At 33.5% G+C, this 18735-nt stretch overlaps 2 protein-coding genes across 5 annotated transcripts; one reads left to right on the top strand and one right to left on the bottom strand.

Annotated features, from left to right (window-relative positions):
- Positions 1–4479: 4479 nt before the first annotated feature.
- Positions 4480–10711, top strand: APC7 (tetratricopeptide repeat (TPR)-containing protein). The gene is made up of 18 exons (XM_016325513.3): positions 4480–4660; positions 4779–4847; positions 4963–5013; positions 5420–5554; positions 5667–5729; positions 6007–6122; positions 6392–6476; positions 7273–7332; positions 7531–7576; positions 7876–7949; positions 8328–8378; positions 8508–8708; positions 8790–8834; positions 8949–9042; positions 9159–9304; positions 9383–9612; positions 9964–10024; positions 10352–10711. Exons 1-18 carry the CDS (start codon positions 4592–4594, stop codon positions 10436–10438), a joined length of 1683 nt encoding a protein of 560 aa, XP_016180999.1. The 5' UTR covers positions 4480–4591; the 3' UTR covers positions 10439–10711.
- Positions 10712–10963: 252 nt separating this feature from the next.
- Positions 10964–16468, bottom strand: LOC107623027 (uncharacterized). 4 transcript variants are annotated; one of them, XM_088503024.1, is made up of 18 exons: positions 16017–16440; positions 15688–15761; positions 15482–15563; positions 15098–15247; positions 14938–15015; positions 14734–14838; positions 14511–14577; positions 14366–14427; positions 13892–14031; positions 13679–13805; positions 13453–13567; positions 13144–13232; positions 12744–12827; positions 12319–12672; positions 11713–12222; positions 11558–11617; positions 11197–11284; positions 10964–11156 (listed from the first exon to the last, which is right to left on the bottom strand). In XM_088503024.1, exons 2-17 carry the CDS (start codon positions 15723–15725, stop codon positions 11204–11206), a joined length of 2142 nt encoding a protein of 713 aa, XP_088359150.1. In that variant the 5' UTR covers positions 15726–15761; positions 16017–16440; the 3' UTR covers positions 10964–11156; positions 11197–11203. The 4 variants fall into 4 exon arrangements, with proteins under 4 accessions (XP_088359150.1, XP_088359155.1, XP_088359146.1 ...); XM_088503029.1 differs by having other exon boundaries at positions 15482–15560; positions 16017–16439; XM_088503020.1 differs by having other exon boundaries at positions 10964–11284; positions 16017–16468.
- Positions 16469–18735: the final 2267 nt, after the last annotated feature.

Here is an 18735-nt window from a genome sequence, read left to right as displayed (position 1 = left end):
TGACTTAAAATATAAGAGTGGTTCAATCAAAATAAGAGGCCTAATCTAAAAGATTGGCCTCTGCCACTCGTTCGACTTCTTTAAAGAAGTCATCGGGATTAACGCAAGTAAGCAATTATCACTTATCCAAGTGAGTAACTACCTCCTTAAATTTCTCACCACTTTTAGAAGAAAGATCTCAATAACCCTAAGATAAAGGGACGATTATCCACTATCAGAAGCAGAACTACTGTAACGGTGGTTATTAGTTCATCTCCTATAAATACATTGACACACTCAAGTAAATTTAAGTCCAATATACTTCAACCTGCTTAACCTCTTTCCTAATTTAGGCATCAGAATGTCTTGCAGATACCACTTTCATCCATTCAAACATACAACTCAAACGGCAGTTCCTTGACATAGGACAAGTCGGAGACCTCATCCTTAAACGTTTGGACCTCCCATTTAAGCCTAAGAATATGATTTCAGGTAAACCCCGAAACGATACACATTAAAGTTAATTATTATATATATTTTAATATATATTTTATATTAATAATTAATAATTAATTTAATATTAATTTTTAGTGTACACTTGATATAATTATTTTAATTTAAGCTCAGGTGGTAGGGCTCGGATAATTTAACTGGAAATACTAGATTCAAGCTCTATATAGGTAGTCTAACTTAGCATAACAAATTTGGAAATTCAGAAATGAGCAAATCTTCAAATTTGTCTTTCCATTTTTTCTTCTTAAAGAATATCTATTTCTTTTTAAATTTTGCTAGGAAATCAATAAAAAAAACTTGTCAATGTATATAATGGGTTGATTATTTAGCCCAATAGAGATAAATAATAAAAATAATTTCACAGATTATCTAAATTCAAAACCTCTCCTTTAATTATTTCATATCAAATTTCAAATTTTAAATTTCAAACTTTTAAAAAATTCAGTTAGTTATTTCAAAAAAATGACCATCTGAAATTCTAATTTATTAAAACATTTCACTCTAATACTCTCTTCTTTTTCAACCGACGGCCACCCCCACCTTCATCAATAATCATCTCATTTCACCGTCGCTGCTTAGTTTGCCACACGCCACTCACCCATAGTAAAAATAATCATCCACTTAAGGATAAAAATAATTATCTGCATACCTAATGAATTGAACATCTTACATAATTTAATTATATATAATTAAACCCAATCCAAGCAAAATAATCATCTACATAAAATTAAAATAACCATCCACATACCTACTAAAATGAACATCCTAAATTGACCATTAAAATAAAAGAAGATGAATAAACAGAAGAAACAACCATAATCATCCAACAATTTAATTTTTATTAATATATATATATATATATATATATATATATATATATATATATAATTTGACACATGAGTCTTATGATTTGATGTAACCATAAAATTGGAGAACCAAAAAATAGGAAAAAAAAAAGTTTGAACAGATGAGGAGACATGAGTGAGAATCAAAAGTGAGCAATTGAGTATTTGATTTGATATTGTCTTCAAGCACGTGTATGTTACATCTACCATACTCACATGGTTAATTCAAACAGCGGTGTCGTTGAACTTTTGGCGGCGTATGCAGGAACCCGTGGCGGTGTCGGCTGGAGTCTGCGGCAATGTCGGCGACATGATTACGTGAGGGGAAGGAAAGAGTTATATTCGCAGTGAGGCTCCGATGACAGAGGCGGCAGCGCGGCGCTGGGAGGACGGGACATCGCTGACCAGTCCCCCCTTCCTCTTTTAAACATGGCATTCACCAACATAAAAGGGAGGTCAATGTAAAGCATGACAAGTCAATATGTGTAATTTGTGATATCATCTAAACCCTGGGGAGGTAAATATAGTTTACCATTACAACAACGAGTTGATGCCAATGTCCAAATTACAGGATAAATTTGAACAAAATGGCAATGGTATGAATACAGAAGCATAGAGCCCTCTCGCTTTGAATGTTATAGGTACCATTATGTTTATGTATGAATGTTCTAGAAAAAGATTATCCACTTCATAACAGAGGAAACTAGGGTATTCAACAAGATTACTGAGGAGCAAATGAAAACAGCAAGGATACTTTCTCTTTACCTAAGGCACCATTGCAGCACACATCATAAAAGCAACAAGTATTCGCACACCATGTCAATTTATTCGTACAAATATTCATTTTTTGAAACTCATGATGAATGTTCTGGTGACTTAATTTACTGTAACATTTTTTGATAGCCAAAACTAATATTTTTATAGAGTATAATTCGATAATTTTTTAAAGATTAAAACTAATTGCTACCTTAAAATTTATTTCTATGCAAACATTCACGTATTCAAGATTTAGAGTCAAATTTAAATTCAATAAAATATTCTAAAATTTTACCAAAATCATTCTATAGCTATCTAAACTTGTACTATAACAAACTAAAACTTTATTTTTATGGTCTCTTAACCTACTTTTCTAAGTCATCTAACCATTATTCTTTGTAACAGAACCATCGAAATTAAACTTAATAAAAAATTTGGAGGATCTAATTGATCTATTTTTTAGCAAAACATCCCATCTTTTTTTTCATTCGAGCTATCTTCTCATGTGCTGAATTAAATTCTTTATCTTCATCTAATGCATTGTCCTTTTAAAATATATGTTTATTACGATGATATTAAAGAAAGAATAGCATAGTAGTAACACAATATAGGCCAAGAAACATTTTGATAATGTAATTGAGATGATAAGTATTTTAACTGCTAAAGAAGTAGGAGTTGATTAAAGAAAATACTTGAATTCAGTCCTGATAGGGAGTGGATTATTTGTACAATGTATACCATGGGCAGCCACTTATCCTAAAAGTTTAACCTGGAGTTTACCAAATATTGAACTCTTAACCTTTCGAATCTCAAGCTCTAATACCATGTCATGATACCACTCATCCCAAAAGCTTCAGACTGATAGAAAAAGGTAACACTAATGGTTATATTTCTAATACTCTCTAAACCTTCATTATACACATTGTACAAATATTCCATTGCCTCTCTATACTTTCTCAACTATAAATATAAGTAACCTTTTGAATAATGTGTCTATTGACTTTAACCTCATTTGTCAAGAGGGTTTCATTAACAACTATCATATATTAGTAGTTGAGTAAAATTATATAGAGTAAAGTATCGTTTTTGTCCCAACGTTTGGGGTAAGTTCTATTTGTGTCTCTAACGTTTAAATCGTCTTATTTGTATCCTTAACGTTTATAAAAGTGATTCAATGTTATCCTACTATCAATTATACTAACAAATCAGATTATATTTTTCAATTATTCTAATTTGGATGTATTCATTCTCAATTAGGTCTCACTTGGATGTGTTCGATTTTAATATTATACCCACTATTTATGTTTAGATTCAATGATGTCCCTAGAAAAGTGAATTATGTAAATGTTTTAGGAATTAGTTTCAACATTTGATGAGCTATTTTTCGGAGTAGATAATCGATTTTATCCCAAATATTTGTATTCTAACTTAAAGAAGAGATTTTTAAAACTCAAACTAAAGCACTCATGATGTGTAATTGATGGCAGGATAACATTGAATCACTTTTACAAACGTTAGGGACACAAATAGGATTTACCCCAAACGTTGGGAACAAAAATGATACTTTACTCAATTATATAATAATATCTCAGAAATACTTGTGAATATTTTTTACAATAATACGCATATTTCATTTACACTATAAACGAGATATATTTTTTTCAAATTCTATATATCTTGTTTGTAAACGAGATAAAATCAAATAAGATAACGGAATATATTTTTTTTAATTTTATATATCTCGTTTGTAAACGAGATAAAATCAAATAAAATCGTAACGTATCTCGTTTAAACGATAAATAAGATACATTCATAATTATTTTATTTGAAGTATAAATAAGATAAATAATATTACATAAATTAATAAATATTTCTCAAATTAAAATTATATATATTAATAAATAAAACATTTAATTTATTTATATAAAAAAATTAGTCATAAAATAAAATATACAATAAATATTTTTAAAATTTTAAAAAATTAGAAAATTAAAGATATATTTATAAAATAAATAAAAAATTTTGCTAATTTATGTCTTAATAGCATAAGTTAAAAATACCATAACAATATTTTATAAAAATTATTAAAAAATAAATATTTTTATATTTTTAATATATTAAATGCATAAAAAATTATTATTATATTTTTAAAATACACTTTTAGAGATATAATTAACTAAATTCAAAAATAAAATAAAAAAAAATTATACGACAAATTAATATCGAGTCGGATATTGATTTTTAATTAATTATTTTATAATAACACAAAATTAAATATGAGAAATATTTAAAAGTTAATAAAATTATTATTTTTAATTAACTATTTTTTTTTGTTTAATAATTTAACAGCATATTTTTAATCAATATTTTAAAATATTATTTAGTTATTTACATTGAATCAAACCCTTTAGCGAGTAAAAGAAAAAGAGACTTCAAAAACAAGAGCGCGTTGAGTTGAGGCTCGCTACCACTGACGAAATCGAGCTCAGATCACAACAATGGAAGTTCCGAAGGATCAAATCGCCACTCTCCTCGACTATGGCCTCCATAACTCTGCTCAGATGCTTGTAAAATTTCTTTCCCGTCGTCCTCCCCCCCTTAGAAATTTGCATATAAAAGTGGTTACTTTTTTCATATTTTGATTTCTGTCTCGACGTTGTAATCCGAAGTTGGTGTTTTGAACAGAGTTGTTTTCTTGTTTCTTCACCCGCTGCAAATACTGAATCCGCCCCCCACCTCAAAGCTGAGAGCTTGGTCTCTGCAAATTTCAAGTTTTCTAATTTTTTTTTCTCTCCATATAGTTATTAAGTTTTCAATCTTCTAAAACGTTTATTGAAGTTGTTTACTTGCTTTCTTATCCATTTTTCAGGTGCTACTTGGTGATTCATTCTTCCGTGAGAGGGAGTATCGTAGAGCTATTGTAAGAGACGCTTTCCTATATCAATCCCGCCACTTTACCAACAGCATTTCTACCAACATCTGCCAACTTTTATTTATAACTGTTTAATGGAAGTGTCTTTGTGGATGTGTCTAATAAAAATATCTTTTTATGGGTGTGTTTAATAGAAGTGTTTTTATAGATATATTCTCTGGATGTGTCTCTTTATATATGTGTTTAAAATATAATAATTAATTATTGTTGGCAATAAGTTGGTAAATAATATGTTGGTACCCTATCCTTTTCTTTCCTATATATATCTTTCTTCGTTTTTTGTGTGTGGTTAGATGTTGGAAGTTGAAACCATTTCTTGTTGATTGTTTCTATTCAAAGCATTTTAGAAATGGAGGGAAGTTGTGAACTCAAAATCTATTATGTTGATGAACAGCATAGCTACAAGCAAGCTTTGCAATACAACAAGATGGTTCCCAAACAGAACGTGCAACTATCCCGGAGTTCAATACCATCAAACAGGTCGCCGTCTCCAAATTCTTGCAATGCATCAGGAATCAACGAGAATGAGGTGAGGCAGAGTGCAAAAACCACCCCCCCCCCCCCCCGGCCTGTGGCCATGCATGTTGATTTTGCTTTTGACTTTTGCATGTAGATTATTTATGGAGTTTTATTTTCAACAGGTGAAATTCAAAATTGCATCTTGCCACTGTTTCCTGAATGAGAACAAAGCAGCTCTAGTTGAGGTTTGTTTGTTCTCTAACTCTGTCCTTTCTACAAACTTTGTGTATGAGTTGCTCACTAAAAAATCCTGTTTGAGGTGAAGGAATGTCTGTTTTCAATTTATGGAGGGATTTACTACGTAGATAATGTCCGTTAAATTACTATACTACTTTGTATATTTTGTCGTCTCTGAATCTGGCATTTTTCATTCAGAAACAAGGCATATGAAATTCTGCATTAGATAATAGTTTGTTTTCAATTTTTTTGAATCCTTATTATTGGTTTTGTCACACATTACAGATGGAAGGAATTCCGTGCAAAGCTAGAAATCTGCCAATGAATTTGTTATTAGGGAAGCTTTATCGAGTATCTAGACATAGTAGAGCTGCTGTTGCTATTTACAAAGAATGTCTAAGGTCTGTAAATTAAGTTCCATACAGAATGAATGGGACGAGGTTTGTGTGTTCTCTTAAAGCTCATGTATCATTTGCGTTTCGAATCTCCTTTGTAATTTGTGTTTTAACATGAAGTAAGCTAGTGATTGAAAGCATTTGTGATATTGTAGCATTTCCTACTTTTTAAAAATTTTTGCTTCCTCTATGAGCATTTTCATCTTTTATATGATGTATAATTAATTCAATACTGCATATTAGATTGATCTTCTTTGTTATTGTCCTTTTGACAGACATTGCCCTTATATGCTTGAGGCTATTACAGCTTTGTCAGAATTGGGATCTTCTGCAAAGGACATCATTTCATTGTTTCCTCAGGTTTGTTTATGAAAGAAGAAAGTTCATGTAGCTTAAGCTAAATACAGATTTAGCACTTGACCATATTGTTTTTATATTTATTTTGTGGTAAAGAGATGGGAAAACTGCTAATCTAAATTTGAGCAATATCCTATGTATTCCAGTAAGTGCTCTTTGATTGTTAATTTTATGTCATGGTGACCTTTATAGATTCTTATTTTTGTGCATCTAAGAATGAGTTACTTGGAGCTAACTACTCTCATTTGACTACCTTAACTAGCAGGATGACATTTCTTCTGTATGTTTACTTGTAGCAGATTTATTGATTAAGTAATACTATATGTTGTTTTACCATACGAAATTATGGCATTAAACTTACAGCTTCCTTGCTGGTAGACAAAGCTGATTTGGAATTATCTTTCATTCCACGGCATAACTTGTATCTATGCTTCATATTCATCTAGAGTTTGCTCCCTTGGTTGGATCCTGTCCAATTTTTTCGGTTGCTAGACCCATTGTTAAAAAAGCCTACTTTCTTATGATTACGAGATTTATTCGAATATGAAATCCAATCCGCTGATCCAACTTGATTGTTATTCATTGTTGTTACCATATACCTTATGGTCTCTTTTAAAATATGAAAAGATGTTGGTCGATCTATAAAATTTCATTTTATTTACAATTTGAGAACCTTCAAATATTATGATTAATTTGGAAACATTTTTCAGAATCTTAGTAGAAGTGGAAGAATGCCATTTCATTTTATTTACAATTTGAGAACCTTCAAATATTATGATTAATTTGGAACATTTTTCAGAATCTTAATAGAAGTGGAAGAATGCCATTTGATCATATTGACTCAACTCGTTGGCTTCAAGTAAGTTGTACAATGTTAGCTCAAATCCTTATTTGGTACTGCACTTCAATGTTCTTGCTGCCATGTAACAGTATATAGGGATTCCATTTTATTATAAGCCTCTAAATTTAATAAAAGGAGTTCTTGTTGACTAACGAGATGAATGCTAGTGAGTCTAGACCAAATTAAATTTGTTTTCTTCTCTATTCATTCTTGCAGCGGTATGTTGAAGCTCAGTGTTGCATGGCTTCAAACGATTACAAAGGTGTGCTATTTTATTTTATCCTTTTATGAAATTTTGATTCATGCTTCCATGTTGGAGCTGAAGGGTCTCATGTTTCACAATATAAACTTTGGCCCAGTTTATGTAACCCAAAATAATAAACTTGTGTCTATACTGTTTTCTTGTATAGAAACTCAATGCAATGGCTTTTATGTTTTCTTGTCTTGATCAAACCTGTTATACAAAAGGGAAAATTCATATATGTTTATAGTTTAGTTCTCGGCTTTTACATGTGATTTCTGTCTCATGCTTGCAGTTTTACTTTGTTCCCAATGTTGCAGGTGGCTTGGAAATCTTTGCAGATCTTTTACAGCGTTTCCCAAATAATACACACTTACTGCTTGAGATGGCAAAGGTTAGATTTGCTGCATTCTATAGCCTTTCTACCCTGCAGATTATGCATCTTTTTTCACTTTTTTACTTTTTAGGTTCTATTTTTGGAAAGAGTGGCTTTCCAAAATGACATGTAAAGACAGTTCTTCCTTTAATAACTTGACAAAAAGAAAAAAAAGGCCACTGTGGTGCACAAGCATCTAACATTGTCTAGGAAAAGGCCACACCCAACGGGTGTACAGCCTAACCCTCACAGCTTGAACCTATGATGTTGAGTTCACATAAAGGCAACTCAACTATTACTCCAAGGCTCTGCTTCCCTTCCTTAACTTAATTTTACGTAATATATACTTGAATTGATCACTTGACATGTAAATTCTAATGTATATTGTATATGAAGGTTGAAGCTATTATTGGAAAGAATGAAGAGGCCATTTTGAATTTTGAGAAGGTGAATATCGAATTGTAGTTTATGATCCTGATTTAACACCACTGATTTTTTCCTTGCTTCCCAACCTCCTTATTACATGCATTTTCTAGCTGTAATTATTAATTTATATTGACTATTTTGTGATCACAGGCCCGCTCAATTGATCCATACATCGTAACATACATGGATGAGTATGCAATGCTTCTAAAGCTAAGGTCTGATTATTCAAAGTTGAACAAGTTAGTACATGATTTATTGAATATTGATCCTGCAAGACCAGAGGTTTTTGTAGCTCTATCTGTTTTATGGGAAAGGAAAGATGAGAAAAAAGCTTTATCATATGCTGAGCAGGTGAGTAGTTCTTTCCAAGTGCGGAGGACTGAATTTATCTATTACAATATTGCTTACAATCCACTGGTTTTTTGTAATCAGAGTATTCGGATTGATGAGAGGCACATAACAGGGTATATAATGAAGGTACTAAAATGGTTCTGCATTAGATCAGTTGGGGATCTATTGACCTTATCTATGCTTGTAGAACTTAATTACATCAATTTTACCAATTTGAGTTAACACACTGAGTTTATGCAGGGGAATCTATTATTAACAATGAAACGGGCAGAAGCAGCTGTGTCTGCCTTCCGGGGAGCTCAAGAATTAAGACCTGATATTCGCTCATATCAAGGTTTATTTTATAATCTGAAATATTAAAAGCTGCATGATGCATTTCTTGCCTGCAATGAGACTGCAAAGTGCCAATTATGGAAATACAAACTTTACATGCTTTGACTTGATTTCTAGGTTTGGTTCACACATATTTGGCTCTGTCTAAAATCAAAGAGGCTTTATATGCTTCCAGAGAAGCAATGAAGGCAATGCCTCAATCAGCAAAGGCTTTAAAGTTAGTAGGCGATGTGCATGCCAGTAACACTGGTGGCAGAGAAAAAGTAAGTTATCAGCTCTTTTAATTTAAAGTCTCTGGATACTACTATATCAATATCTTTGTGACATTTAATGTGATATAGGCAAAAAAGTTCTACGAGTCTGCTTTAAGGCTGGAACCTGGTTACCTTGGAGCTGCACTAGCATTGGCTGAACTCCATGTTATTGAGGGCCGGAATGGAGATGCCGTATCTCTGCTTGAGCGATACCTTAAAGACTGGGCAGATGACTCTCTTCACGTGAAACTGGCTCAAGTTTTTGCTGCCACTAATATGCTGCAGGAGGCGTTGTCACATTATCAGGCTGCATTAAGGTTTGTTTCGTCCTAAATGCATAGGTCAATATGTAAATTCTGCATTTTATTTCTTGTTTTTTCTTTTTAGATGGCGCTTTAATGTTGTAACAACGGTGGGATAACTGGGAGAAGTGTGCTGTGATTTTTCTTAATGATATATGGATTTGGATTGTGATGTTCCTTGATACATAAATTTGGCATTTTAACAAACTCTTCCTCCCCATGCTTAACATTGCAGGTTCTCTATAGTTGACAATTGATGCTATGACGCTATTTTCGGATATTTATAATGATTGATTGTGATGCATGCCTTTTTCATCATGATTAAATTTGATTAAATTGTTCTTCTTACCTTCACATATTTGGCAGGTTAAACCCTCAGAACGAAGCAGCAAAACGAGGTTTAGAGCGTTTAGAGAAGCAGATGAAGGTTTTCTTTTATTATTATTATTATTATTATTATTATCTGTAAATAGTCTCACTAATCACTATTAACATGATATATAATAGGACACAGTGGTTTTGTTTGGTCCATGTAACTGACTTTATTTAGTGAGATAAGACTTTTTTGTTGTTGATTCTTTTGTTCATTATATATCTCTACTAATTACACACAGCTTTGAAAATCATTCCTGCTGCATTGTGTTAGTTTTTATATCTGAAATAGATGCATGTTCTAATCCAGAATTATATTAATCTGAAGATATTTTAAGGGTCTGAATGAAGTTAAAATTTGTAATTCTGCATCCTTTTGTAGGGAGTAGATCCCGATGCACCAGAAGATGATGAAGACAATGATGTCGAAGATGCAGATGGAGATCAAGATGATGCTGAACTTCTGTGAGGACCAGTGTCCAAAGGAAGTCAATTATGGTGAGAAAAAGTACCCTTGGAAATATAGTTTAATGTAGAGAGTTGCATGGAACCAAGTCTTTCACATCAGAACACACAGCATGAATACACTCTAAATTATGTGGTGCAATTCTATGTCAATGATGTCTCTGATGGAAGCTTATTGTGTTATACCTCATTGTAAAATCATTTCTGTCCCGTCGCATTATTCTGTATCTATATTGTTTTATTCACAAATCATAGTGAGAGTAACATCTTTATTCATTGGTGCCCATTATTGTCTCCTCTCCTCTATACTCTTAGTATTAAATTAAACACTTCAATCTTATTTTTTAATGTTTTTAGCTGAATAAAAAAAATAGAATATAATCCATGAAAATTAAATTCCCTCTTCAACGTAGTTATCAATGACTTATTTAATTTTTCCGATTAACTTTTTTCTCCACCTTCTAGAAGTTAAATATTCCTAATAATGATTAAAGTAAATAAAATAGCCAGAAATAAAAGAAGAGATGACACATGCAACTTTTCCATGATATTTTTTCTTCGGCTCTAGTGTTAACAAAAATCTGTTCCTATAAAGGACTGTGGAAGATGAATTCACCAAGTCAAACATGTACAAATCCAATCTTAGGAGCCGAATTCTAATTCTTCCATTAACTGCGCCTTTGCTGGGGCTCAAGTCTCATGCATACCTTTATAAGATGCACCTTTCCTGAAATTCATTACCAACATTAAACACCAAATTACCTTTTCACTACACATGGAAAGGTTTCCTAGGAGTCGGTGCTCGATTTTCCATTGATTGCAGTCTCTGCTTGAGATGAAAAACTTCAACCTGTGTAGTTCGAAACAAGGTGGTGACATGTTTGAACAAGACCAAGGAAGAATGATGAAATATTTTAAAGCATAATGGCACTGGGAACTTCAGTACCATCAGCAGCTTAACTCCCTAAATTATACTTTCTCCACTCATTTTTATCTGTTATTGTAACATTTTGCATCCAGATATGCTAATTTGATGTACCAAAAAGAGATGGAATATTTCTGAAAACAGAATAATAAGTTTATCAAATGAAAGTGGTAGTGCTAATCAGTTGCAAGGATGTACCTGTAATTGGAATGCCCTGGCTCTTTCTCCTTGAAGAACTCCTCTTGTTGAGTGCAACTCCTAATAAAAATAAATAATAAAACAAAATAAAAATTCAAAAAATAAAAGACAGTTGCATACAGCACTTCCATCAAATAAAGCTCTTCCATATATACCTTCTGTGTATCATCTAAAACAGCTTTGAGGAAAGCTACATCATGCTCAAGCCTTACATTATCAGAGTGAACAATGTTGGAGAGGCTATTAGCCTCTTCATGGGCTAACTCTACACTAGCCAGCTTCTCTCTCAGTAATTCCATCTCCTTCAGTGTATCAGATAATTTCTTATCCATCTCCTGCCGGCTTTTGAGAGCTGATGCTAAACTTTTATCAATAGCTTCTTTGCTCGCCAATGCAGCTGCTAATTGTCCCTCTAGAATACCATTTTTCCTTATTAAGGTGGCCACTTTAGCTTCGTAATAATTATAGATGTTTGGAGGAGTGCACAGCGATCCGGATTTGCTGTTTTCAGTGACCGACACATCATCACTTTCTAAGATAAGGTTCCCAAAGATTTGATTCGGTTGATTTGAACTTCCAGATACCATCACATGTTCATCCATATTGACCTTCATGCCACTTATCTGATTTCCATGGTCATTTTGATTTTTCCTGTGTTCTGCTGCCTTTAAGTGTATAACAAAATTGAAATTGAAATAGTTATTATACAAGCTGCATTATACAAGCTAAAATATTCTCCAAGTCAAAATATCTTTTTTCACCTGAGGAAATGGACTTTCATCTTCAGAATTCTTGTCAATCCTAACATCTGCATTGTATTCTTCGTCATGATCGAATTGCCTGCGAAGGGAAATGTTGGTTGGGATAGAATTTGAATCTTGTACAAGCAAGGATTCTGAAAGGGATTTCCTTCCAGAACCATGTTCAATTGCAGATGCCAGATTTTGTCGAGCAACAGAATCAATCAGAAGATGAGAAGGATCATTCTTATGCTGTGAGGCCAATCCGATGGATGATGACCGCTTTCCCGGTAGTATAGAACCTGGACCTTTAGCAGGAACAGAGCGTTTTGCCAAGGTAGTTGCTTCATTCTTTTCTGTTATCAGCACTTCCACCTGTCGTAATCATGGATAAGTTAGTTGAACCACAATTAACTTGACAGTAAACATTCGCGTTTTTGTCATACCTGATTTGATGGCTCTTTTTTAGATCCTCCAAATGCAACAAGAAAATCCTTTTCCTTATGCTGCACCAGTACCAGGCTAAAACCCTGATAATGTAACATATATCATAAACACTCTTTCATATTTAATCACTATATCTCAGGATATGCACTATATTCCACCACATTGAAACAAATTTGTTATAGCCACAAATAGCTAAATTTAACAAATTAAGCAAAACCACAGTTAAATCACTAGTCAAACAAAAAAAAACAGTAAATTTAAACTCAAAGGTTATAGTTGAAAATCATGGATGTTTTTCCTATCTATACATAGTTACCAGTGATCAATGTACTCATACAAATAAATAATTCAAAAATTATACAGAGAAATACGACTGTGACAAGAAAAAAGAAAGCTCGCCTTATTGATAGTGATAGAAGATGGCGGTGATGCAATTGCCACAGACCATTCAGATTTTATAACATCATATATCAGAGTCTCACCATGCCCTACAGAATATAAAGGGAAAATAGAAATTTGACATGAAATAGAATAAGAGAATTTTCTACAGCAAATATAAAGCAGGAAAAGAAGTAGTATGAGCAATGAAGTAAAACTAATTGCAGAAAGCAAATATGCCGTGATATCTAAATCTACTCAGAATGCAGTGATATATAAATCAACTGAGAATGCTTACTTCCCAGAGTGACCTAAAAGATTAAAACTTACGTTTCTTCCTGCTTCCACCCCCTGTGATATACCATTTACTGCCACAAAGAACGCCACAGCAACCAGCTCTAGGTGTTGGATGGAAACCACGTATCTTTATTCTTGACCATGCCATCTGAGGGAAGAAGAAGAACATATATTTTCATCAAACTGTATGAATATTATAAACATCCCAGGAATCAGGAAGTTCGGCTACATAATAATGCCATATAGAAAGCTCACGTACTGTTTCGAAGTCAAGTGAATATAAGTCATTCAATGTCCTGGATTTTGATGTTCCTCCAAATACCAAAAGATTTTTTCCATCATGAAGAGCTGCAACATGGTTGAATCTCGGAGAAGGTGCTGTTCCCCTGGAAGTAGTCACATTAGTCTAAATTTTCTTTTCAAACTGCATTGTTACCAGAAGAAACTCATAATGAAGCCTAAACACACTTACGTGCAATGAAGTGGAAGCCATGTCAAGGACTTGAGATCAAACATATGTAGATCATTCAGTTTCCTCCTTTTTGTATCTTCTCCTCCAAACAATATTAAGGCACCGCTTGCCCTGACAACAGTGTGGCCACTGCGAGCACACTGCAAAAAGTTGAATTAATCAGTACTTCACTACTTCCTAGAGATATTTCAGTGTAAGAAAAATTATTTTTACATACTTTCATTAAATTTTATTTCTAAACTTTAATGTGAAATTGTTTAATCTCATGTTTTCCCATACAATTTTGTGTAAACCTGATAATTAAACAAAGGCATTCTTCCACTAAGTTGCAATTCAAAATTAGAATGATTTTCATAACAGATTTAATTGATACAGATGTATTATCACGATTCATTATGTGGTAATGTGATGAGCAAGATTTTTAGATTGTAATTTGGTAGCAAGACCAAACAAAGACCAAGTGTAACTTTCTACCGGTATGTCTCCCTTTGCTTCCATGAGCGACCAGCACTCCGTCTCGGTATCAAATGCCCATACTACAAAAAGTAAAAGAATAATCAGAAAATTTCCACAACATGAACCAGGAGAAAGGTATACAAGTTAAAAGGATATGCTGTACCGGAAATTTTGTCACTTCCAGGGTCAGTTTTCCCTCCAATGAGGAGTGCCTTTTTCCCCCAAGAAACCTGATCAAATTATCATCAACCACAAAAAAGGTGAGAGAATAACCAAATCATTGTCAATCATTTTTAAAAGACTTAAAAGTGAAGCATTAATATAAAAACAAAGTGAAGCTCAACCAGAAAAGCATAAAGCAGTAATAACAGGTTAGAGTAAAGTACCAAACTATGACCCTTGCATGCTGGAATCTTCAGTGGGAGACTACTTGGTGACAAGTAGAGCTTTGATGATGCTGTTGTCCATGAAAATCTATCAAAATTTAGCACCTGAAAATAAAATGAACTTTGCACGATGAACTAACCAACAATTGATTTATGCCAACACTGATCCTATCCATTTCCAAAACAAGAAAAAATTTCCCGTACCTGCACATCATCTAACAATCCGCTTCCAGATTCACCACCAACCACTATCATCTTATTCTCAATCACAGCTGCCGCATGCTATTCACAAGAAAAAGAACATTTCAATTGTTTGCTACAAAATAGAAGTCATAAAATTGAAACAAGAAACAAAATTACATACATAAGATCTAGGAGTGGGCTTATCCCCTGCAATTGACAACACCATCCAGTTCTCTGAACTGGCTGATGTACAAGTACTCATCTCGGGTGCAGCAGATGGCGAAAACTCAGTTTCCTCAGCATGACCAAGTGTCCCTGCAACCCCATCACCCTGAAAAGAAGCTGACAACTTTAAGGCGTGTTTGGCAACACATTATTTCAGGAAAACAACCGTTTTTTCTTCAAATATCGTTTCAAAAGCTTTTGACTATTTTAAAAACCTAAAATAAGCTACCCCACTTCAAACATAATCCATAGTGGCCACATTCACTTCCTCAAACTCAATCCTACACAAGAAATGAAACTGAGCTCAATCCTACACAAGAAATGAAACTGAGAAACCTACATTGGAGTTTCCATTTCTCTTGGGGTGTCTTATGGGACTTCTAGTTCCCTGGGGAGTATCAGAAAGCTGCACCTTCAATCTGCTGAAAAGAACACCCACATATCGCAAACCTCAAAATCAGAAAGGACTAGTTGTTCCCTTCAATGGAATGCAACGGAAAAAAGATCATACTTTAGAAGGGGAAAAAACAAAGAATGAATATTCACCTGCCAAGTTTCATGCGCCTGCGAGAGAACCCAAACATCTTCAAAGCTCAAAGCACGGATGAGGAACCAGGCACCTGAACACTGAGTGAATCAGAAACACAAAATGAAGAACAAACCCTAAGGGGGAAAAAATCCACAAATGGGGTAATCACATTATCCTGAGTGTCAGAGAGTAAAAGCCAAAAGGAACCAAGCTTGTTCCTTTACACTTTCCCATAAAACAAGTACTATTCAGCTTGCAGAATCAGAGTCAACCCTCAACTTTTTTGAGTTATTATTGCTAAGAAAGAACAGTAAACTTATTAGTTATTACTGATAAGAAAGCTCACCGAAATCCAGAGACAAGAGCAAGAGTAAAACCAGAAACAGCTCTTTGGTTCCCGGAAAAGAGAAAAGGGAAACTCCAAAATAGTTCAGAAAATGATGGTCCTGTTAGTAATATGGAAACTCCAACCGAAATAAAATCAAACAAAAACAGAGTTATATGTCGTAACAGGAAATGGAAGCGGTAAAGTAAAAAGGGCAGAGAAAAAACAAAAACATCACAAAGAAGGCATGAGTAGGACAGAGGATATGATGCGCATGTTAGCAAGCAACACTTTGGAGCAACTTCTTGTCTTTTTGTGAGTGTGTTGAGGTCATTGTATCGTACCGTAGGATCTGCTATTTGGTACGGTGGTCGATTCTAGGATACGCCTCAGCGTAAACACTAGAAATGACCGTTGGTTTGAATGAAGTAATAATGGATGCACAAAGATGAGTGGTGAAGTGCTTAATCATTAAATCTGGTTTTCTCTTTGATTGGAGATCGAAAGGAAATAGATCCTCTCCAATACTTGAGGAAATGAGTGTGATATTTTACCATTAATTTTATAAGTGGGGTCAAAATTAAATATAAGAGAGAGTGTAATGAAGGGTGAGAGATCATAATTGACACTATCCAATTTTTTTTACTGGAGAGAATTCACTCCCGAAATTGAACTCTCGTCGTGGGTGGTTCAAATTTCAAAATGTTAAAATAAATAGTGGGATTAATTTACCTATATGTTGTAAAATAAATAAATAATAAAGAGAAATAAATATAAAATAGAGAAATATAAATATACTTTTATTTCACTATAATATAAGTAGTTTATCTATTTACTAATATTATAATATTATAGTTTGAAATTACAGAAAAATAAAAGAGAGAATTTATTAGAATGTATAAAGAGAAGAATATTATAGTAAAAGAGAGAGAAGGAAATGTTTTTATTGTTGTTGTATCTTCCTTCTGCATCAGGTCATGCCTATTTATAGGCGTATAAAAGTATTGATATTTGGTTTCATTAATTTTATTTTATATTGAGAAACTGAATTCTCATCCTGGGAAGAGTAAACCGTTCATTAAATGGGCATCCACATCACCAGGTTTATCTTAACACTCCTCCTTGGATGACCATTTAGGAATATGCCTCGTTAAAACCTTACTAAAGAAAAATCCAGTGGAAAAAAACTTTAGTGAAGGAAAAAGAGTACAATATCCTTTGTGATGGAACTGCCTCATTAAAAACCTTGTCAAGAAAAATCCAATGGAAAAAATTTGACCCAGAGAAAAAGAGTACAGTCTTCCCCTCTTGCCGACATCATTTAATGTCTCAAAATCGGCGCATCCCAATCTCATGTACCAAATCTTTCAAAGGAGGATTTTGGGAGTGACTTTGTAAATAAATCTGCCAAATTATCACTTGAGCGGATCTGTTGGATATCAATTGTCCCTTGATTTTGAAGATCATGAGTGAAAAAAAGAAATTGGGAGAAATATGTTTTGTTCTATCACCTTTGATATATCCGCCTTTAAGTTGAGCAATACATGCTATATTATCTTCAAACAGGACAGTTGGAGCTATCTTATGATCAATCAGTCCAAATGATGACAGAATATATTGGATCAAACTCTGGAGCCAAAAACACTCGCGACTTGCTTCATGAATCGCTAGTATTTCGGCATGATTAGAGGATGTTGCAGCAATCGTCTGTTTCGTGGACCTCCATGATATAGCTGTTCCACCATATGTAAACAGGTATCCTGTTTGAGATCTCCCTTTATGTGGATCAGACAAGTAGCCAACATCTGCATAGCCAACTAGTTGTGACTTGGATCCATAGGGATAAAACAATCCCATATCAACCGTTCCATGAAGATATCGAAAGATTTGCTTGATTTCGCTCCAATGTCTTCTGGTTGGAGAGGAAATATACCTTGCTAGTAAGTTCACAGTAAATGATATATCGGGTCATGTATTATTAGCAAGATATATTAGCGCTCCAATGGCACTAAGATATGGTACTTTTGGACTAAGGATATCTTCATTTTTTTTCTTTAGGACGGAATTGATCCTTCTCCACATCCAAATATCTTACGATTATAGGGATACTCAAGGGATGTGACTTATCCATATAAAATCTTTTCAAGATCTTTTCTGTGTATGTTGTTTGATGAATAAAGATCCCATTTTTTATATGCTCGATCTGCAGGTTGAGATAAAATTTAGTCCTTCCAAGATCTTTCATCTCAAACTCTTCTTTTAAAGTTTTTATAATTGTTGGAATCTCTTCAGGAGTCCCAATGATATTTAAATCATCAACATACACAGTAATTATAATGAACCCAAATGCAGATTTCTTTATGAAAACACATGGACAGATATCATCGTTCTTGCAATTTAATTGAGTATAACCCTTGCGAATATTCATTGGATGGTTTAGATATCTTTAGTCCTTCAGGGACTTTCATATAGATATCCCGATCTAATGAGCCGTATAAATAGGCTGTTACCACATCCATTAAATGCATATGCAGTTTATGATATGCAGATAAACTGACCAAATAACGCAATGTTATCGTATCCACTACAGGGGAATACGTTTCTTCATAATCTATATCGGGCCTCTGTGAAAAACCTTGTGCTACAAGTCGAGCTTTGTAGCGTACAACTTCATTTTTCTCATTTCGTTTTCTCAAAAATACTCATCGGTATCCAACAGGTTTTACATCTTCTGGTGTAT

This window comes from Arachis ipaensis, chromosome B10 (genome assembly GCF_059453495.1).
Source record: "Arachis ipaensis isolate K30076 ecotype BB chromosome B10, ASM5945349v1, whole genome shotgun sequence".
Lineage (NCBI taxonomy): Eukaryota > Viridiplantae > Streptophyta > Magnoliopsida > Fabales > Fabaceae > Arachis > Arachis ipaensis.
This window is presented reverse-complemented; position numbering and strand designations above follow the sequence as displayed.